This window comes from Haliotis cracherodii, unplaced genomic scaffold, assembly GCF_022045235.1.
Source record: "Haliotis cracherodii isolate W230 unplaced genomic scaffold, xgHalCrac1.p SCAF_2, whole genome shotgun sequence".
NCBI classification, from domain to species: domain Eukaryota; kingdom Metazoa; phylum Mollusca; class Gastropoda; order Lepetellida; family Haliotidae; genus Haliotis; species Haliotis cracherodii.
The window spans coordinates 35,413,531-35,438,022 of NW_027266275.1; the positions used below are offsets into that span (position 1 = coordinate 35,413,531).

General features: G+C 40.9%; 1 protein-coding gene across 18 annotated transcripts in view; it reads right to left on the bottom strand.

Annotated features, from left to right (window-relative positions):
• LOC139468031 (calcium-activated potassium channel slowpoke-like) overlaps positions 1 to 24,492 on the bottom strand; it is a 140,944-nt gene that overhangs the window by 83,734 nt on the left and 32,718 nt on the right. For all 18 annotated transcript variants that reach the window (XM_071249714.1, XM_071249703.1, XM_071249708.1 and 15 more), the window contains exons 3-4: positions 16,548 to 16,606; positions 5,597 to 5,699 (exon numbers count right to left, since the gene is read on the bottom strand). In XM_071249714.1, the coding sequence (XP_071105815.1) occupies positions 5,597 to 5,699; positions 16,548 to 16,606 (162 nt within the window). The remainder of the gene's footprint in view (positions 1 to 5,596; positions 5,700 to 16,547; positions 16,607 to 24,492) is intronic.

Here is a 24,492-nt window from a genome sequence, read left to right on the forward strand (position 1 = left end):
TAAACAGCTGTCCACATGAATAGTGTGGTGTGCTTTCTGCTGCTCACCAGATTGGAATGAATGAACGGACCAAACAGCAATTTGGGATTTCTGTTCACAAATCACAACCATGACCAAAAGACAAATCAATCTAACAAAATCAAGAGTTTACTGAGAGAGATACAGCACTATCTGAGGTGAGGTGAGGTGAGGTGAGGTGAGGTGAGGTGAGGTGCGCCAGGCAGCGTAATAAGTACCATCGTTTACTGAGAGAGATACAGCACTATCTGAGGTGAGGTGAGGTGAGGTGTGCCAGGCAGAGTAACAAGTACCATCGTTTACTGAGAGAGATACAGCACTATCTGAGGTGAGGTGATGTGAGATGTGCCAGGCAGAGTAACAAGTACCATCGTTTACTGAGTGAAATACAGCACTATCTGAGGTGAGGTGATGTGAGATGTGCCAGGCAGAGTAACAAGTACCATCGTTTACTGAGAGAGATACAGCACTATCTGAGGTGAGGTGAGGTGAGGTGAGGTGAGGTGAGGTGAGGTGCGCCAGGCAGAGTAACAAGTACCATCGTTTACTGAGAGAGATACAGCACTATCTGAGGTGAGGTGAGGTGAGGTGAGGTGAGGTGCGCCAGGCAGAGTAACAAGTACCATCGTTTACTGAGAGAGATACAGCACTATCTGAGGTGAGGTGATGTGAGATGTGCCAGGCAGAGTAACAAGTACCATCGTTTACTGAGAGAGATACAGCACTATCTGAGGTGAGGTGATGTGAGATGTGCCAGGCAGAGTAACAAGTACCATCGTTTACTGAGTGAGATACAGCACTATCTGAGGTGAGGTGAGGTGAGATGTGCCAGGCAGAGTAACAAGTTCCATCGTTTACTGAGAGAGATACAGCACTATCTGAGGTGAGGTGATGTGAGATGTGCCAGGCAGAGTAACAAGTACCATCGTTTACTGAGAGAGATACAGCACTATCTGAGGTGAGGTGAGGTGAGGTGAGGTGAGGTGCGCCAGCAGAGTATTAAGTACAAGTGTTTACTGTCTCTTGGTATCTCAGGAGGCCAGGGATCTGGGCTGGCGGTCCATCTACTACATATGGTAAACTTGGGTATCAGTATGGGGTATGGTCTCTGTTCTTCAGTTACATAATGGTGTATCATAATGGCTTGATCCAGGTAGGAAACATAGAACACTTTGGTGAAGCCCATAAGCACTATGGACCTGTGACAACCCGGGGTAGAATAGGTCTTCAGCAACCATGCTTGCCGTTAAAGGCAACTATGCTTTTTTGCATCTAAAAGGATCGGGTTGTCAGACTCGCTGGCTTGGTTGATGCACATCATCATATTCCAGTAGCGTAAATTGATGCTGATGATGTCAATCACTGGATTGTCTGGTCTCGATTATTTACAGACTGCCATCATATAGCTGGAATATTGCTGAGTGCGGCGTTAAACAACAAACAAACAAACCAAACACTAGGATAGTGTTCATAATCAAAGGTTCAAAACTTGGGTGCATATTATGACCATAGCCTCCTGACTTGGTCCACAGATCAGTCCGGAGAACAAGTATCAGTCCGGAGACCATAGATCAGTCCACAAGACCATATGGTGTATGGTCTTGACAATCACAGCTTCCTTCTGTGCCAACTGTTTGATGACCTTCATCTTCACTACTAGTGGAGAATGACATATATGTTCTGTGAAGCCTTTGTAAGCATGCTACTTGATAGTGATTTTCTAAAGTCCTCAGACACAAGTCAGTGGTATAACATTTCCATTTGAGGGTTGTTGCATTAGGTTTCGATCTACAGGGGCACTGAGCCATTGTCTGCTTGACCTATTTAGTCATGAATGAAAGGCATCATTCTCGAGTTGGACCATAACATTCTATTATTGAATATAGTCCAAAGCTCCAGTCTGTATTCTTTCTTTGCAGGTACAAATCATAGAAAGCGCCAACATTAACTGGTTTTCCACAATGACAGGATTAGTTGTGTGCATGCCAGTTCAGCTACATATAAATTGACATAGTTGTCAGTTTCTATTTTTGCCTCTCTGTAACCTTTTTTGGATTCTATTGCAGTAACCTGCTTCCACTTCTTGTACTCTGCACAACTGCGGCTGGAAGTAGTAATCAGGCCGTTGTGAAAAAGAGAACAGGTGTGTTGTGAGGATGTATGGGAGGAACTTTCTCTCTGACATGAGGCAGGTAAGTCAGGAAATGAGCCGATGATAATGCAAAGAATGGCCGGTATAGTGAGGCAACAGCTGCAACGTTTAATGATACAATCCAAGAGTAACGGATATGTTGGACTGCAGCAGTCTGTAATCTGCTGTCGTGCAATTCCACTGTCACATGACGTCATGACCAAGATGATGTCATTCCTAATTTGTCATCATGTAAATGAGATGCCACATGTTTTCTTCAATTTTATTTTCATCATTCTTGTGCACTCTTTCCCATTTGCTATCATAGACCTTATTTTAGGCAAGCTTAATTACGTCCTCAAAATAATGACCAAAAGCCCTGACCCACAGAACAATGACCAAATACTTTTACCCAAATAACGATGCCCAAATACCCTGTCTGAGAGGACAATGCCTTAAGTCTTGACCCACAGAACGATGACCAAATATCATGACCCACAGAACAATGACCAAATACCCTGACCCACAGACTAATAACCAAATATCCTGTCTGAGAGGACAATGACTGTTAGCCTTGATCCACAGATTGATGACCAAATACCCTGCAAGAGAGGACAATGACAGAACCTAGGTTGCCAGTAAATTTTGGCCTGGATGTTGTAGAAGCTTGTCCTGTCATTTGTGTTTCTGTCAAACACACAGCAAGAGAAGGAGAGGAATCTCATCATATCATTATCATGAGCTCTCCATGCCAAAACACTGAGTTCCACTGATGGCACTACTAACACAACAATGTGGATGAGGACAGACGGTATGACTAGGTGTACATAATGGCGCCAGTCCACATAGATCAGTCAACATGCTGGCAGCAGAACTAGTTCCAGTATTCCTATATTTCACTATTCGTTATGCCAACCAGTTCTAGTTTTCAGATGAACTAGAAATTCATCTCTTATTCTGCCTGAAAAGATAATATGTTTTTCACACCATTTTTGCACAGCGTAGTTATTTGCATTGTGTACTCAACTGTTGAATGGATGCTCTAGTTGTTTCTGTTGATTCATGTCAAGGGACAGGTGTTTCATTCAGTACATCACAGTGAGGATTCCGTGAAGGTTTATATACCTTGACGCTCAAATAAATCAATCAAGTCTCTGAAACTAGAGTGAGTGAACAGGAACTGAATGATAGTTTGTGTCACAGTCCTGAAACATATTTGCTTCTCCCCATCCTAGTCCTTACTGTATGCAAAGCACTAAATGAAGCGAGTCTAGATTTTCCACAGGTTCTTAATCTCCCATCTCACTGGGGCTCCTAGATGGAGTAGTTCGTGACTATCAAAATTATTTATTTTCAGAGATTAAGTGTTAGTCTGAGTGACTTAGGTTTTGGCATTGTGCTATCGTCTTTGTTCATTATTCAATGCCACAGCCAGCAATATTCAAGCAATATGACAGTGGCTATTAAATAACCAAGTCAATCAGACAATCCTGATTGATATTATGAGCAGCATCCCTAAATGTCAGCATACAATGACAGACAATCAACAAGTCACTGAGTCGGGGTACCTCATCTATTTAGCCACCTCCTATGACAGCACAGATTACTGGCGACCCATAACCCAGTATTCTTTAGGGGCTCATTTTCTTACAATATTCTGGTGTATCTGAATTGGAACAAAAGTATGAGGGAACAAAACCCAGTCATACAGTGTCACAAATATTCACCTTTACCACTAGTGTGTGTGTGTGTGTGTGTGTGTGTGTGTGCGTGCGTGCGTGCGTGCGTGCGTGCGTGTGTGGTGTGGTGTGGTGTGGTGTGGTGTGTGTGTGTGTGTGTGTGTGTGTGTGTGTGTGACGTGGCCAGGGATCGCACCAGGGATCACACCACTGACATTCCACTCACTGGGCAGATGCTCTATCCATTAAACCACAGAGGCGGTCAATGGGGCAAGTACTTCTGATCCCATCCAAACAAGCACACCCAACAAAACTCAAGTGTGGCTTGGTGACATAAAACTAAATAGAATACTTTTTCCTGTTTATCTTTTTTGAACAGATGACAGAAACACTTTCAATCTATTTTTTCACCAAAAAAAAACATATTTCAATAATATTATCTCTCCCCAAAAGAGTTAAAACTCTATAAATACAACATACAACAAAAATCCAATCTTATTTTAAAGGGTTGTTAAGCATTCAGCTACCGGTTATTCAGAACAATAAAGTTTCTACTGAAAATTGATATTACTAAAATACTCCGTCTCCTGAGAGAAGACAAAGTGAGTTCAACCACAGGTAGCCATGCAGATTCCACCCTCTCTGGTAGCCATCTTCACAACCAGCTGCTGCACTGATAGCAATGTGCTTCTCTCTGAGCTAAATGTGCTTCTCTCTGAGCTAAAAGTGTAGTGTTTTGGTTGTTTTGATTCCAACGGAAATAAAACCACTGGAAGAAGTGGAACATGAGTTACCCTAATGGATCCCTCTGTACTCCAGAAACCACAATACATAATCATACAGGTTATGAAGCGAGAAGATATTGCTACGAAAACATACCGCAGCGCAGAAGCCAGCTGGAAGGAATAACCGACATGAGAAAAACATAGACAAAGAGATGGTGGGAAGATATGCAGTCTCCGGTTTACGTAAGACAGTGTCTCTCTGACGTAATTATCCCTTCCAACAAGTGACAGAATAACAGGCACACAAAGAGAATCCCTAAGCTGGAACGGGTGTCTGATGAGATTCCAGGGTTAACAGGGTACTGGTATCCTAGATCATCTGACTTGCAGGAATCTGGCACTCACAGACTTCAATGTACTATGTTCTCAGTGTGGCATTAAATGAAACCTCAACAGGGATCAAAGCATGTATTATCTTTACAGACCAATATCTTACTTTTCCAGATGTTTGAGAGACTTATGACGATATTCAACTAATCTCTAGACATCCTGTTACTCCCTTTGGCTACATCTAGTCCTGATTCTTTCAGATAAGTCCTTAATTCAATAGAACGTTCATCCCCAGATGTACAAGCTGATGACTTGGACCAATGCTCAGTGGACACTATGAACAACACAAAAGACCATTATACCAGTGTCAGTTAGGGGAAGCTTATTCAGGGATGTGGACTAAGAAAACGGCAGGCTGATTCTGCCCACCAGCTCTACTTAAGTTTTTCATTTGACTTTGTTTGCATGGGGTGTAATACATGCTGCCAATGCTGAAATGACACTTAAGAGGAGGTTGTGGGTGTGTGAGTTGAGTTTAGTGATGTTTGAATGAAACAGAATTTTAGTTATATCATGGCAGGTCAGTCTTATGTATGAGGAAAGCCTGAAGTGATGGAGGTTGTAGATAGCTTTGGTCACTTGATGGTGTCTCACAGTGATTCACTTTAGGGAAATCTGACTTGACTGTGTCGGTGCTAATGACATCAACTTACCCTGATGAAGAAATATATCATGAAGAAGACATTGAAGGCCAGGTCGACCTGCTGTGTTGTACTGGTGGACCATGGGTGACATGTTTCCACGTTCTCATTCCCTCTGAAATTATAAATGTTGGACATGCATAAAACAGACAATATGGACATACATATTCAGCTACAGGCAGAATATGGGCATTTGGAAGGAAACACTGACAGCCATCTTTGATTTCCTATTCCTGTTTTTTGGTTAATAATTACCCTAAGGGAACAACCATGCACATTTCCTATTCCTGTTTTTGGGTTAATAATTACCCTAAGGAAACAACCATGCACATTTCCTATTCCTGCTTTTTGGTTAATAATTACCCTAAGGGAACAACCATGCACATTTCCTATTCCTGCTTTTTGGTTAATAATTACCCTAAGGGAACAACCATGCACGTTTCCTATTCATGTTTTTTTGTCAATAATTACCCTAAGGGAACAACCATGCACATTTCCTATTCATGTTTTTTTGGTCAATAATTACCCTATGGGAACAACTATGCACATTTCCTATTCCTGCTTTTTGGTTAATAATTACCCTAAGGGAACAACCATGCACATTTCCTATTCATGTTTTTTTGTCAATAATTACCCTAAGGGAACAAACATGCACATTTCCTATTCATGTTTTTTGGTTAATAATTACCCTAAGGGAACAACCATGCACATTTCCTATTCATGTTTTTTGGTTAATAATTACCCTAAGGGAACAACCATGCACATTTCCTATTCATGTTTTTTTTGGTCAATAATTACTCTAAGGGAGCAACCATGCACATTTAAGGGAGTAAATGATTGTAAAAGCTACAATATTTTTTGCTTTCTATGGAACTTCCAGTGCATAAAATTTGCATCTGTTATAATACGTAACACGATATTTTGCATCTCGTAAAACAAACTTATAATCAAGTCTGGGCCAGACAAACCAGTGCGTTGAAACATATTGATACGATCATGATAACGGGGTACCATGACTCAGGACTATATTATCCTGATTTTAGTTGGCAAAATGACAAGAATGTGGTACTTGAGACTTATTCTGGCCTGACATCACCACAAGATTTCAAAGATTTTGGAAATTTAGTTTATTGTGTGAGGAAAAGCCAGAAGTGATGCAGGTCTTAGACTTGTACCACCTTGGTGATACGCACATGCTTGGGTATGGTGCTGACACACCATGAAACAATCAAGGAAATCTGGTCAAACCCATGATTTTCTGGCAAGCCAAAGAGGCACAAGCAGTGCCTCAGACTATTGGCAGACCCATCCCCGCTCCCCCCACCATGGGTAATAATGGAGTGTACTGCAGGAACTGTGATACCGTGACATTACTTGCCAAAAGAACAGCTGCTCCCAGTCATCTAATCCTAGAGAATACACTGAACCTTCAACTTGGACACAAATAAACCAGGCTACAGGGAGATCATACGTTCCTGGCTCAAACACTAGGTTGGACGGGTGGGGCATTCCTGACGGGTGGACTGGATATGCCCACCTTTCACGAACACCTGGTATCATCACCATCTGAGGGTAATTCATAAAGACATTCTCTTCATATAGTCAGAATCATACGATGGACTCTGCTTTAAGCAAAGATTTCCTATGATTATGGATTTTTTTTTTGTTGCTTTTATTTATCAACACAGGTGGGTGCTGTATAACCGTGTCGAATCTCCATCACTATTATGAAGTGGCGTGGATCAAAACCACGTGGCCCAGGACAAAACCTGAAGGTGGCATGAGGATACTTGTTCTATGTAGTTGATGGTCGAAGACTAAGAATATGAGAAGCTTCTTCAAGATCTTTGGCTCTGCAGTACAAAGTTATCTTGCAACTGATATTTCCTCCTCTTTAGCTGTGGATGATATGCTATAGTATAGGAGTCACTTGTGTCTATGATCACTGCAGCCTTGGTGGATGTTAAACCCATACTGTTTATGTGGTTCTGTTTAGGTGAACAGAAACAAATATAACTTATTGTAGTGACCTGGCCTTGAACAATATTTCAGTTATGTCATGCGCATTCTGCTTTATGTAGAAGGCCCAAAGCAATGCAGGGCGAAGCCATTTACCACATTGGTGAAACTCACAAATCTGAATATGGTTCTGATGAACAAGGGAATGTTACCTGGGCAAATGTTGAATTGGAACTAATGATCTTTGGATTCTGGCATGCCTAAGGGGCACAACTCCAGATGACTTAGCTGTCCATACCACCGGATCTGATTGTAATGTTACCTAGATTTACCGTTCAAGTGAGTTGGGTATTAAAACCACTTTGAACAGTATTCCAGTTATATCATGGTGTGTCAGCTTAATGTGGAAGGAGAGCCCAAAGTGATGCAGGTCTCAGATGCTCACTTCCTCAAACTACTTTTAGAGTTAGCAACAGAAATCCTGATCAACATACAGCTGATGCTCTCTTTTGCTTCCAATATTTGTTGGCGTAAACCAAGATAATGGAATCTGCTGCCACTATAATAAGTGACAAACCACTGACTACCAACACCAATGACAATATCTGATGTTTTTACCCCCCCACCCCCCCCCCCCACCTTAACATTTTGGAGTTTATTATTTGTAAATCAACTAAAAGTTAAGCCCTTTACAGCAAATATGCTGACAGGATGTCAAAGATATGTTTTTTCAAAGAGAACTGAAACAGATTATTTCTATTCAACGTCACATAAATGAGGCATCTCCAGGTATGACTAAAATTCAAGTTAAAATTACTGTAAAACCAAATACCATGTCAAAACAAGGCTGTAGCCAACATAACGCCTAACACATTCTCCCTCACAGGAATCATGTCAAGGAGCACACGTCCTCCGTAACAGCACACTTGTGTATAATCACAGTAGGACCTCTGACTTATCACCTCATAGATTGTGTAGTTCTTGCGTAAGCTGTGGTGCTTGTGTTTTAACATGACTGGGTAGACAGCAGAGAATCAGCTGAGTGGGATAACATGCTGAAAGGAGCAGCCAGCAGCTGAAGCTCTTCCAAAATAATTAGCATGGAAAACATAAACTTAGATAATTGAATTGGGATTTGTTGAACAATTCCAGAAATGTTTTTGCAGTTTTGCTCATCAGATGATATACTACTTAACAGAGTACATATAAAATGAATGCTATGCTGACAAATGTAAGATTCTGGAAAATTTATATGTCATCAGTCCAATACCTCTGGGCTCAAATTCTAAAAAATGAAAGATTGTCTTCTCAGAACCAAATGTAGAGAGGGGAAATAGGGTTTTACGTCACAATCCAGATTATAGCAGTGAGTGAGTGAGTTGGGTTTAATGCCGCTTTTAACAGTATTCCAGTTATATCACGGCGTTTCAGCTTAATGTGGGAGGAAAGCCTGAAGTGATGCAGGTCTCAGACGTTTAACATTTCGATGAAACCCACGAGCAAGGGTATGGTGCTGACAAACTTAGAAATATAATCGGGGCGAACCGGGATTCGAACCCACAATCATAGGTTCCTGGCGTGTCCAAGGGACGCAACTATGCACAGCGAATCACAGCGCCTCAGATGACTGAGCCACCCGTGCCCCTCCAGATTATAACACTTGTATAATGGTGTGTGTGTGTGTATGTGTGTGTGTGTGTGTGTGTGTGCGTGTGTGTGTCTCTCTCTCTCTGTCTGGCAAATGCACCTGTACTTGTCTTCAATACAATGACACAGATGATGATGGCATGTAGCATGCAACATTGCTGGATCTTCTAAATTATCATAGGTTCTCCCAGCCTGGCTCTGATGATCCAATCATCTCCAAACAAATGCTATTTCATCATTACCCAACAGCTCAACAGCCGGGGCAATATGTTGAAATGATGAATACATACAGGTCCAAAAAACAAATCCCTGATTCCAATTCAGACAGATAAATATGATAAATGTCTATGACCTAATTACTGCCAGTTGTGATGTTCACCATACTCAACATGTACTGTTCCCCAAGGCCTAATAATGCTGGGGGGTTCTCATTACAATTTAGAATGAAAAAGATGGTTGAATGGACCGTATACCAACACAACTGCCATGAGTTAAAATATAGCAACAACCTCCTGCTTCACTATGGATGCAGTGGTAACAAAAGGGTTCCTGGCATTCTTCTGAGGCTAAAATGGATGTCATTTTAATTTTAGGGCATCCTCAGGCCATTTAATGTTATGGTTTACGGATGTTTGCTAACCAATTAGAATAGGTTGATTGATATATATATATATGTGGCGTTAAACCAAACTCACTCACTCAATCATTCTTTAGGGACTGACCATATGATTTAAACAAAAATTTATACCAACTCAATTGTTTCTACACAATTTCAACACTATTGATCTACACAGTTTATATATATATATATATATTCAACACTATTGATCTATATGTATATAAACTATGTAGATCAATAGTGTTGAAATTGTGTAGAACCAATTGTTTTGGTATAAAAAAAATTAAAATCATATGGTCAGTCCCTAAAGAGTGAGTGAGTGAGTGAGTTGGGTTTAAAGCCGCTTTTAACAGTTTTCCAGTTATATCGCGGTGTGTCAGCTTAATGTGGAAGGAAAGCCCGAAGAGATGCAGGTCTCAGATGTTTATCACTTCGGTGAAACTCACAAGCACGGGTAAGATGCTGATAAACCTAGAAACTTAATCGGGGCGAACCGGGATTCGAACCCACAATCATAAGTTTCTGGCTTGCCCAAGGGACGCAACTCTGCACAGCGAACCGCGGCGCATAAGACGACTGGGCCACCCGTGTCCCCCAGTCACTAAAGAAGAACATCTTGAGCTACACAACATGTTGTCAAATTTGTAGACTACTTGCTTATCTGTCACTCACAGATTTCTGGAAAATGACATACAACCGGATTTGGGGCATTTTTGAAGCAAGACTGCCCTTTTCTGCCTTCTACTTGCAGTGCTAAAGCACCTTTACACCATTGATCAAGCAATTACCATTATAGTACAAATGTATTGATATTTACAACAACATGCGGTGATTAATGTGCACATTTTGTCATGATATATTATTAAGTTTCATTTGGAAAGTCAATACGTGTCAGTGGAATATCATTGAGAACAAACAGAATTACAATTTACCAAAATGAATGAACAAAAATATAAAATTTAATGTAATTTTATCTTCTTGGTGCATACTGACTTATCTGTCAAGGCAAGCAGAGTGTTAGTGAGTGAGTCATATTACAGGTCAGCTTAAGGTGAGAAGAAAGCCTATAGTAACACATATCTTAAACATTAACCACATTGGAGAAACACACCAGAACAGGTATGGTGCTGACAAACCAATAATCATAATCAAAACATATCTGGATTAAAACTCAGGTTCATAGCATTCTGGCACATCTAAAGCATGCAGTCGTGTACACTGTAGTCTGGGCCATCCATAAGTTCCAGGGTAATCAAGAGACTAGCCAACTGTACCCCAAGGAAATCAGAAGACTGGGTCAACCAGACCCTCAAAGTAATCAGAAGACTGGGCCACCTGTGCCCCTAAGGTAATCAGGAGACTTGGCCACCTGTACCCCAAGGAAATCAGAAGACTGGGTCAACCACACCCTCAAAGTAATCAGAAGACTGGGCCACCTGTGCCCCCAAGGTAATCAGAAGACTGAACCACCTGTTGCCCCAAGGGAATCAGAAGACTGGGCAACCTGTACCCCTAAGGTAATCAGAAGACTGGGTCACCTGTGCCCCCAAGGTATTCAGAAGACTGGGTCAACCAGACCCTCAAAGTAATCAGAAGACTGGGCCACCTGTGCCCCCAAGGTAATCAGAAGACTGAACCACCTGTGCCCCTAAGGTAATCAGGAGACTTGGTCACCTGTACCCCAAGGAAATCAGAAGACTGGGTCACCTGTTCCCCCAAGGTAATCAGAAGACTGGGTCAACCAGACCCTCAAAGTAATCAGAAGACTGGGCCACCTGTGCCCCCAAGGTAATCAGAAGACTGAACCACCTGTGCCCCTAAGGTAATCAGGAGACTTGGCCACCTGTACCCCAAGCAAATCAGAAGACTGGGTCAACCAGACCCTCAAAGTAATCAGAAGACTGGGCCACCTGTGCACCTAGGGTAATCAGAAGACTGAACCACCTGTTCCCCCAAGGGTATCAGAAGACTAAACCACCTGTTCCCCCAAGGGAATCAGAAGACTGGGCCACCTGTACCCCTAAGGTAATCAGAAGACTGGGTCACCTGTACCCCAAGGAAATCAGAAGACTGGGTCACCTGTTCCCCCAAGGTAATCAGAAGACTGGGTCAACCAGACCCTCAAAGTAATCAGAAGACTGGGCCACCTGTGCCCCCAAGGTAATCAGAAGACTGAACCACCTGTGCCCCTAAGGTAATCAGGAGACTTGGCCACCTGTACCCCAAGCAAATCAGAAGACTGGGTCAACCAGACCCTCAAAGTAATCAGAAGACTGGGCCACCTGTGCACCTAAGGTAATCAGAAGACTGAACCACCTGTTCCCCCAAGGGTATCAGAAGACTGGGCCACCTGTTCCCCTAAGGTAATCAGAAGACTGGGTCACCTGTGCCCCTAAGGTAATCAGAAGACTGGGTCACCTGTACCCCAAGGAAATCAGAAGACTGAGCCACCTGTGCCCCTAAGGTAATCAGAAGACTGGGTCAACCAGACCCTCAAAGTAATCAGAAGACTGGGCCACCTGTGCCCCCAAGGTAATCAGAAGACTGAACCACCTGTGCCCCTAAGGTAATCAGGAGACTTGGCCACCTGTACCCCAAGGAAATCAGAAGACTGGGTCAACCAGACCCTCAAAGTAATCAGAAGACTGGGCCACCTGTGCACCTAAGGTAATCAGAAGACTGAACCACCTGTTCCCCCAAGGGTATCAGAAGACTGGGCCACCTGTTCCCCTAAGGTAATCAGAAGACTGGGTCACCTGTGCCCCTAAGGTAATCAGAAGACTGGGTCACCTGTGCCCCTAAGGTAATCAGAAGACTGGGTCACCTGTGCCCCTAATGTTATCAGAAGACTGGGCCACCTGTACCCCAAGGAAATCAAAAGACTTGGTCAACCAGACCCTCAAAGTAATCAGAAGACTGGGCCACCTGTGCCCCCAAGGTAATCAGAAGACTGAAGCACCTGTTCCCCCAAGGTAATCAGAAGACTGGGTCACCTGTTCCCTAAGGTAATCAGAAGACTGGGCCACCTGCTCCCCCAAGGTAATCAGAAGACTGAGCCACCTGTTCCCCCAAGGTAATCAGAAGACTGGGCCACCTGTGCCCCCAAGGTAATCAGAAGACTGAGCCACCTGTGCCCCTAATGTAATCAGAAGACTGGGCCACCTGTGCCCCTAATGTAATCAGAAGACTGGGCCACCTGTACCCCTAAGGTAATCAGAAGACTGAGCCACCTGTGCCCCAAAGGTAATCAGAAGACTGGGCCACCTGTGCCCCTAAGGTATCCAGAAGACTGGGTCACCTAGACCCTCAAGGTAATCAGAAGACATTTCAAGGCCATCATTTCTCATCTTAACAAAGAAATGTATTGCCTGAATAATCAAGATTTATAGAATAACATTCTATCAACAATACATCCCTTTGGGGATTCCAAAGCAGGATGGGTTTCCAATTGCTTATTCTTGTATCACAGGTAGTTCAGTGGGACATGGGTTGGAGCCTTGGACCACTGAGTCTGTGACACTTTTAAGAGCCTTGGACCACTGAGCCAGTCATGCTTGTAAGAGCCTTTGACGACTGAGCCTGTGATATTAGTGAGAGCCTTGGACATCTGAGGTTGTGACACTTGTAAGAGCCTTGGACAACTGAGCCTGTCATGCTTCTAAGAGCCTTTGACGACTGAGCCTGTCATGCTTGTAAGAACCTTGGACAACTGAGTCTGTCATGCTTGTAAGGGCCTTTGACGACTGAGCCTGTCATGCTTGGACAACTGAGGTTGTGACACTTGTAAAGGTCTTTGATGACCGAGCCTGTCATGCCTGTAAGAGCCTTGGACAACTGAGGTTGTGACACTTGTAAAGGCCTTTGACGACCGAGCCTATCATGCCTGCAAGAGCCTTGGACGACTGAGCCTGTCATGCCTATAAGAGCCTTGTTAAAGACTGAGCCTGTCATGCTTGTAAGAGCCATCTAATGAGGAACAGGTGGTCACAATTTATGTTTTAATGTCTGACTTGGATAATTGTGTTCATCATGCTTCAAATGGTCGTTGCTCATGCTAATCCAGACTGGTTTATATAGCAATTCTGGGATGTGACAAGTTTCACCACAAACTCGGAAAGTGCCATGCACAAGATAGTTATCACGGTGACTGGTAACATATGCTGTCTATCACATTTTGGAGAGCTTTTACCCTCTCACAGAGGAATGCCTTGGCATCATCACACAATGTGTGACGTCATTGGAATCAACGACCACCCAACTGCTCCGTTACTACTAAAGCGAATAACAAAAACAACAACAACTGAAATGAAAATTATCCTTCTTCCCTGAATGTCTCTCATAATGAAATTGCAATGAAATTGTCTTTTTTTTTTATTGTAATGTCAAATACTCAATCGAATGAGAGAACCTTTTTTTGGTTCCATGAGGAAATCATGGACCTGAAAATGAAAATAGGAAAAAATATATAAGTGTATTCCAATTAATTGTCACGTCAAAGACTCATTTGAATGAGAATTTTTTTTTTTTTTAAAACCATTTTCATCAGATTAACTCATCATGCTCATGAGAGATATATAGTATATTCATGAAAACAGCATGGCTATACTATAGTGAGGATAAGATCGGGAGCAAATATGTGGAGTACAGAAATATGAGCCCTGACAGGTGGCGCCACTTGGTGTGAGACAACAGGTGCTGCCATCTACATTCACACCATGTAACATAGTACAGTGTGTTCGCTATATTAAAGCCGGCACTTCATCAAAATACCAGCTGATGCTGAATCCCCCATAATTCAATTCTTCGTCATATTGTCACGCAAACAAGCATGAACACTTAATAAGGAATAATACACATGTGTTTGAATGATTCACTTTCTGACAATTTTACTATGTATTTACTTGAAAGACATCAGTGATTATAGTACATGGGCTGCCCATTTCATATTCCGGATGAAGGAGAGTGGGATTATTTCTTTGTTCACTTGATATACTGGACATACTGAAAAATCATGTGTTTTAAGAAAAAGCAAATTGTCTGGCTACTAACAGAGAAATATATGTCTGACTGAAAAAATATCTCGAACAAAAATCCCCAAACCCTTATAGAATACTAAAAGGCACATATTTATTTAAAACCTAGCTTGGAGTTTCTAAGAACCCTAAAGCTTCGTAAATCACCTGATTTTGTAATATATATCTTACACTGTATATAATACCGGTATGTTATATGATATAATGGTAGTGCGTGCTGCTCCCTGACTGGTTGCAAAACAGTTCTAAATGTGGCTGATACCATATATTGTATATGATCTCTGCATTAACTGACCCTAAAAAATTAGACCAAGTGGGTGGACACCATCTGGCAACTGAGTTTATAGTCATGCTTCAGTGTTCATGCTGGAAACATTGGCACACATTACTTAGCTCACAATAAACAATGTGACAGACATTGTTGTCTTTAATTGTTGTCTACCATGTTTGATTGAGTGAATCTAGTACTTGTGACAGTCTTCATGTAAGATGGCTTCCAATTGACATGGCCATGCGGATTTCGGGCGATTGCAGGATTTGCAGAGCATGTGTGTCGTCAAAAATGTTTCATGTTCATAATCATGTTCAAGACCCATTTTATTACAATGTAGATCTTGATTATCCATCAGATAATCTTGAGAGGGCACAGCCATTTTGTTTGCTTGTTTGTTGTTTAACACCTCAATTAGCAATAGTCCAGCTATATGACAGCAGTATGTAAATGATCAAGTCTGGACCCGACAATCCAGTGAATGACATCATGAGCATCCATCCCTCCAATTGGATACGATGACATGCATCAACCAAGTCAGGGAGCCTGACCACCCGATCCCATTTATCGACTCTTCTACAAGCATAGTTGCCTTTTACAGAAGCAAATACGAAGTGACATAACTCGTAATAGGAACATAACTTGTAAAAGCAACTGATGGCGCTACGATCAAGCCATGAATTTCCAGCCTAGTTTGGCTTCTTTAGTAGTTAACTCCCTTGCCTCGGGTAGATGTGCCCGACCATGTACTGAAAATGTCCAGTACATTAGATGTAGATGTAGATGTAGATGTAGATGTAGATGTGGTATATACACTTCACTTTGCTTAGTTATGTACAAAACAACATGCTCACGTGTGTAACAACACTTAGACCTGACAAACAACAAACAAACAAACAAACAAACAAAATTCAAAAATGCTGTATTCATACCTTTATCATGATATGCAACCTGGATTCATGTGCACCATAACATAATTTTGGTCAGTAACGTCAGTAACTCTATGTCCCTTATCATTAACCAAGCTCAGAAATGATCTCGCTCATAAGCTTGAAATCAACGACTATTCAAAATATCTGCTGAATGCGAGTTCGGCATAGATCAACATTCAAAATCGCAACCTCATATGAGCAGCGCCTGACATATATTTAATCCTTAAGAACTTTTAGTTGGAAAAGATGTTTTCCAGAGTATTAAGTCGTGGAAGGATGTCCTTAAACAAGATGTTCCCAGTTGTGTTTGAGATGGCACCCAAAGCAGGTAAGTCGGTGCTGGTGTGTCACTGCTTGTTTCAATCAGGAAAGAACAGTAATTTTTGATTGGACAGCTAATTTTAGCAATGTGTGGCAAATGGATCACGGTATAAGTCATAAGAGAATGGAGATAAGACACACTGGATAACCGAGGAAGTGGATAATGGAGGCTCATACTTACGAAGCATCGATGAAGTATATGATGAGAGATGCTATGCTCAGCAAGAACACCAGGCCAACCTGAAACGAAGCACAGAGGGATGGATGAAACCATTTGGAAGACATAAATCATGGTAACATTTACCAACATGTCATGAAGCAAATTTTCTCAGTTAAAATCAATACACATCCTTTTCTCCTCTGAAATTGGTCTATTTCACACCAACTGCCCCAATCTCCTACCCAGAGTTCAATGCGACCAGCATAGTAACGCTGCCACCAGCTCCATGTGACAATTTGTCACATCTTACACAGTCCATTCAAGATATTGCATATGTTTTTCATCTGTTTCATTTTTGACACATCTACATATCTAGATAAACATGTCATAGAATGGTTTACTTTCATTGAGAAAATATGCTAAATCGTGAAAAACTATTTCCATTTGCGTAGTTATCCTATGTTTACATTGGTTGTACATTGTCATTGAAGCCCAACGGAGAGCTAGCGATACGGTCACTTTGATGTGTAAATATGTATTGTCATGCAACTCACTGTCGCAGTTGTAGTAGTATATTTGTATAATTATGCAAACAATATGTAAAGCCCTGCCAAATACTTGCATTAGTCCATTCTATTCTGATCTCTGAAAAGGGGTGCTTGTTTACAAACAAGATAAAAGTCCAGTCACATGATATGCAAATTAGCCTGTGGCAGTGGTGTTATGCTAAGTCAATGCTGTGCCGGAGTGTAATTCATTCATTGAGATCATTCACTCAAACAGGTTATTCTACTGAGATAATTCATTGAGGTAATTCACTCGATCAGATAATTCATTGTAGTAATTCACTAAATGACATAATTCAAGGTTGGAAATTCACTTCTATGTTAATTCTATTTCCCTGTTAATTTTCATGGATCAGAAATCTTATTAAATATATCCAAACACGTCCTTGTTATGACTTTTCAAAAGCTCAGTACACGGTGTCTGTCTACTGCAACACCCAATACACAAACACCAGTGAATATTGGTTACTACAAAGATAGTACAATACCCATACATTTATTTTACCTTGCTTCATCAACTATCTACAAAAAAATATTAACTTGTTTGAAAAACAATCACATCATTCAAATGCACAAATTCACTTTTACTTCTGCCCTATTCAACATGTTCAAACAATCTTAAAGCAAAATTTCTGTAAAACACAAAAACAAACATTAGTGGTCTGAACACAATTTCATAATACCGCTGAGTGGATTTCAAGTTAAGATTGGTCCCCAGCAACCAATGCTTGTAGTAAGAGTGACTTTCGTGTCATCATACCCCGACAGCATGGATCTTTGCTCATAATATCAATCCCTGGTTTGACTTGATTGTCTACAGACTGCCATCATAGAGCTGGAATATTGCTGAGTGCAATCTTGCAATCAAGATGTACTGCATTCCGTTTCCAACTGGAATACATGTACTTTTATATTGTCAGCCTTCAATATATTTCAATGACAGTACCCATTACACTTCCTCTTGAACCATTAGGCTGAATTACAAGGTAATGAACCTGATCACAAACTAGTACACTGACTTCATCGGGCACCAGATAGCTATCTGCTTCATGCAGTTTTACTGCACTGGGGTCCATCAACCCCTGCACTTGGCTGCATGTACTGAGGCAGTTCGAGACATGTGCAATTATACCCCGACTTTGGAAAAACTCATTACCGACTTAAACCATCCACGTACAAGGTATTAAATAGTTGATAGTGAAGCATTAATGAGCATCATCAGAACATACCAATTAAATTTTTATCAAATAATTAGAATCCTGAAATACATATGCAAGGAGTATGATAAAAATAGATCCTAACACAAAAAAATAAAAAAAATTGTTGTAGGAGAATTGATTTTAAAATATCTATCATTTCAGGCTACATGCTGACTGACAGTAATGCTATTCACTCATGTGCATGGCTGTTTCAGTCAAATTCTTTTCTCAATTTGATATTTTATTTAACGCTCAAATAGTCAAAATGTTTCAGTACCTCCCAATGAAACCTTCTTCTGACTGACACTTATACTACTTCCTACCCTGTTTAAACCAACAAGCAGCGTTATTCTTTTAGAACAATAGCCTGACTACTTGGAGGGATACTGGTATACATGTGCGTCATTCTGTTACAAAATTAGAGGGCAACAACTTATTGAATTGCGCACTTGTGCCTAATTACATTCAAATGAAGCTGAAAATGAGTCCGGTTCTTGGCAATACTGAATACAGTTTGAGTGACAACATCTCTCATGTTTAATTTAATTTCAATGAAGCTGAACATGCTTTAGGGCCTTGGCAAGATGGAATACTACTTATATGACAACTCTTATGTTTTATTCAATTCAAATCACGCTGGACTGTGTAGAAAATAAATAACCGGCAATAGCGATCAGCTGCACTGAAGTGCTATGCTTAGGATTATTATTATTTTAAATATATTTAGCTGCATCTAAAATAACAAGATATTGGAATATTTTATTCCAGATAGAAAATTAGTTTCAGATACAATTTTTTCCTGATCCTTGCATCAAAATCCTTTAAAGTTATTCCATTGGGTAAGTTTTCACCGATTCACTGGTAGATTCCAAGAAAACGTGTGTACAGCTGATTGCTGTTTCCAGCTTAGTTTACGAGAAAATACACAAGGTAATCTTAATCCCTGGATGTAAAACAATGCCTAGCAGAACAAAATACAATTTAAACAGTAATTCAACATGTCTGGTGATTTTTTATCTCAAATTTCAAATTTGTACTGACCAAGTTTCTTATCACCTGCTCATTTACCGAAATTCACTGAAGGGGTCAATGTAATTTTTTTCTGCACATAATATTTGAAAATATTTTTTTCCCAAATACTGAATCCACTAGAGATGGGTGCGCATTATACTCAAGAAAATACGGCAGTACTTGTATGACAACATTTCTATGCTGAATTCAAATCAAATGAAACTGTGCTTGCATCAAGTCAAAAAATACTTTTTGAGTGACATCTCCAGATATTCAGTCCCATCTGGCCACTCAGAATATCCCTATAAAATATTTAGTGGTATAAAAGCAAGACTGTGAGTAAGTCTTGCAAACATGGCCATAACAATGTATCTGCAAACAATGACTGCACAGAACGAGCAAACCTTCTAAGCTGGCTTGCATGTGCCACACAGCCCACATAACGACATGGGCCTGCGGGGTGAGTGGCAGCTAACAAGGTCGTCATTAGGGCTTGTGCAGAGATCACAATTATATACATTAAATCCAATGCTTTCCTTCTGCGTAAGACTACATGCATTAAAAACAATTAAATAATACATCAGGAATGTGTTATTTTTCATTTCAGAAGCAGAATGCTGACAATGTTAGAAATATTGTCACTCTGCATGTCAGTGGCTGTAATGTTTTTGAAAGACAAGTTGAATGTAAAGACAACATCAGCTCTGATGGCTAGTTCACAAAAGGGGTGATCAGTAGCTGTTCCTTATATTGTTTGTTTGTTTGTTGTTTAATGTTGCACTCAGCAATATTCCACGCAATTGGGATTGATGACATGCATCAACCAATCCGATCTCATTAGTCGCCTTTTACGACAAGCATGCTGAAGACCTATTCTACCCCGGATCTTCACAGGTCGTTCCTTATATTAATTTACTAGTAAGGACTCATGGTAGTATAATTTTGGTGTGTATTTTTAACCTGTGATGACAGATCACAATAAGGACAAATCTGGATTCAAACCACAAAAAGCAGTAGCTGAGGGGGACACAACTCTCTCCAGTGTGTTATTTCTTTTGAACAATGGCCTCTCATGCCGGCCTTACCGAAAAACGGTCATCATTTGAGACAAGACTGACTATGGAAAGTTGACAGTGAAGAGGACTTCTTTTGAAAGTTAAAGATTTTAACGGTGTGATTACAGCCAGATATAAGACTATGGCAATGGTGTGAATGATCAAGGATAATTGCAGGAAATAAGTTATCATCTGAGATAAGACTTCAACATCCTGCCACTGATGTTTGAGAGTATATAAATGTATCTACATGAAGAGAATTTTGTTATTTCTTTAAAAGATTGGTTGATTCAGAATTCAAATGAAACTGAATTTCTTCCTTCATCATGAGATATTTTCTGAATTTTGAGCAAAAAGAAAAGAAGGTACAAGTTAGAGTGGCAAATGGATAAAGCTTTTCAGTCAAAAGGCTTCACATTAATTTCACCTATTACTGGTATACTTTTCATCTGGGAAAATCAGGCTTGCCAATTAATTTACTTGTCATATTGGTCTGTTCTTGGTCTGTACATGCAACAATGAGGAATGAACCTTGATTCCCAATTATATAAATGAACAAAATTTCGAACAAAATGATGATCAAAATGTGCATCTTTCAAAACGAAACAGCAGTATGATGTTTTTCTCTTTACTTTTTCAAATCAGGAAAGGCCCATTATTAAAAAAACAAGCAAACATTGGTCTGGCCAGTTAATACAATTTTCAGGAAACTAAAGAAATATTGAACCTCCAACAAGATCAGTGAGTACAACAGATACTACTGCGGACATTAATCGTCATCCCAACTGAAGAAGGCAAAATGTTAACACAAGTTAACATCTTCAACCTGAGCTAATCATGTGTTGCAAACAATGGCAACACAATCAATTATTTATAAATATATGTCAGCAATGTCGGTCAACCCAAGGGCACAAGACTCATTATTCACATTTTTTCAACCATTCATTGCAGCAACTCTACTTAGTACTGACATATTTGATGAAGTAAAAATCAATTATGGAGATAATACTTTCATAATTATATTCTAGAAGCTCAACAACATAGATTTAAGCAAGAATAACAGCACATTCTCATGGGTAAACATTCCTGGAGAATTAAGGTCATATACAGAAAATATATTTTACAAACAATGTTTAACATAAAACACCAGGAATAAAGACCCCTTTGTCTTAAAGGATCAAAAACCATATTAAAATATGAAGATATCAGTGATTTCAGCAAACTTTGATAATAAGTATTCCATGGATACTCCTTGAAATAATTTGACATTGTGGATGTTGGGTTCATTTCCAAACACCAGGGAGTACAAATACTTAAGGAAAGGAGTTCCGGTTGATTTCAGATGCTGAAAATGCTAATGGTTTCTGGACGTCTGTCACTTAATGTACATAATAGATTTAGCTTTCTTGTCTTTCAAAAGGTCTTGAATACAGAAATAGACACAACACAACAAAACCACAATGGTAGAATAGATGCCACAAAACAAATGGACATCTTCCAAGCTTTAGAAATAGTGTGTTTGTGTACTTCTGTTTATGCTGGAGACATCTACACATTATGTATGTACTGTGTACTACGTCTGGGATGGGTAACTCGAGTACTCGGGTCAGTAGGGTCCTAAGTAGGACCCGGGTACTACGTCTCGGATGGGTAACTTGGGTCGGGTGGGTCCTGAGTAGGACCCGGGTACTACGTCTGGGATGGGTAACTCGGGTCGGGTGGGTCCTGAGTAGGACCCGGGTACTAGGGCTTGGATGCGTAACTCGGTACTAAGGCCCGATGGGTACTGAGAAGGACCTGGGTACTAGGGCTGGGATGGGTAACTCGGGTACTCGTGTCGGGTGGGTACTGAGTAGGACCCTGGTACTAGGGCCGGGATGAGTAACTCGGGTACTCGTGTCGAGTGGGTACTGTGTAGGACCCTGGTACTAGGGCCGGGATGGGTAACTCGGGTACTCAGGTCGGGTGGGTACTGAGTAGGACCTGGGTACTAGGGCTGGGATGGGTAACTCTGGTCCTTGGGTCGAGTGGGTACTGTGTAGGACCCTGGTACTAGGGCCGGGATGGGTAACTCGGGTACTCAGGTCGGGTGGGTACTGAGTAGGACCTGGGTACTAGGGCTGGGATGGGTAACTCGGGTACTCGTGTCGAGTGGGTACTGTGTAGGACCCTGGTACTAGGGCCGGGATGGGTAACTCGGGTACTCAGGTCGGATGGGTCTTGAGTAGGACCCAGGTACCCAGGACTACTCGGAACCGTGGTTACTCATGTGATATATTGTTTAATGACAAAAACTCACTATAGCTCAGTGGTTGCACTACAAGTCGCTAGTGTTTGCATTTCTTTCTGACGATGCACACATTCCTTTTGACTTGTATATGTTTGAAGATAAAGCTTTAGTCAACTTCAGTGTACACATGATCTGATTGTTTGATACATGTATCTTAATAGTTTGGGCGAGGGCTGCGGTAAGACAATTCCCAATCAGACATTTCCCAACTCTTAGAGACCTGCATAGGGTACCTGGGTAGGGTCAGGTAATAGGGGGTCGGTTACCCAGGTAGTAAATTTGGACTCGTCCAAGCCCTACTGTGTACTATGTATGACTATATACTAGGTGATATGTGTGTTCTATGTATGACTGTTTGTTGTTTAATACTAATCCAGTGATTGACATCATGAGCATTGATCCACACAATTGGGATACAATGACATGCATCAACCCAGTCAGCAAGACTGACCACCCGATCCCGTCAGTCGCCTCTTAAGACAATGATAGTCGCCTTTTACAGCAAACATGGGTTGCTGAAGACCTATTCTACCCCGGATCTTCACTGGTCTGTATGACTATACGCACTTTAGATTACACTTCATATCCCTACTGTTGTACATGGAAAGGAGGGAAAAACCCCACAAATCATATCTATGCATAACAGCCTCCCACTGCAGGGATATCTGTGACACAATCCACAGATGGTGTGGAGCACGGGTTATTATTTCCACAGGTATTAGAGCTGAATTCATGGCCATACATAATATCAGAATTTGTTCATGGTAGAACTTTCAGTGCCAGGCCCCCAATGAATCAATTCAGTGATATTGACATGCACTGTGATATGCTCATCTCTCGGTCACAATATTGAAAGACCTCATAACGAATTCTTTCCCCCAAAAATACACTACAGCAGCTCTTTTAATTACCGGTAGTTGTGTTTCCATATTTATCCTCTTAAAACATCATAAAGTTAGTGGTGGAAATATGCAATACTATCTTCTGTGAAAGGCATTTGGAAGTTGGAGCGCTAAGTAAGGATGAGAATTTATGGATGAACACTTGCTTGATAACGGTGTTAGAACCTACACCGAAACATCGCTCTTAATTGTAATAAAGAAGTTGTTCATCCATAAATTCTTATCCTTACTTATACTATACTAGCAACATTCAGCATATGATTGACAGCTTGGATGAAATGGGATGAAAAAAATTCTCTTGCAGATCAGTTGATTTTTCTATTACAGACATTTGTTAACAGAATTTGTGGGGAAAGAAATGCAGTTTTATAAATTAATTTATTTAACAATTACAATTTTGAGTTGAAAGATGCCCAACCATAAAATAATTTCAGTAACATCTTCTTGAAATAAGAGCATTCCTTTAGAGCATTTGATGTGGGCAGGTTTCTATCTACCAATGGATGGTGGGCTAGCACAGAGGTAAAAGACTTTGCTCGTCACGTCAAAGGCCCGGGTTCGATTCCCCACAAGGGAAAAATGCGTAGAACTTTTTCTAGTGTCTCCCGCCATGATATGACTGGAATACTGATGAAAGCAACTTACAAAGCCCCAACTCATTCACACACTCCATCTGGGAGAGCTTGTTTATTAAGTCAAACTAAAGTCTTATGCTTCATGATAGAGTGAGTGAGTTTGGTTTTACGCCGCTTTTAGCAATATTCCAGCAATATCACGGCGGGGGACACCAGAAATGGGCCTCGTTTGCGTGACGAGCAAACGCTTTAACCACTAGGCTACCCGACTGCCCCGCTTCATGAAAGAGGGAAAGTAAGTGCATGAATGCAATGATGTCGAGCTTCCACTAGAATACAAACCCAACACATGCTTCATCATTTGAAGA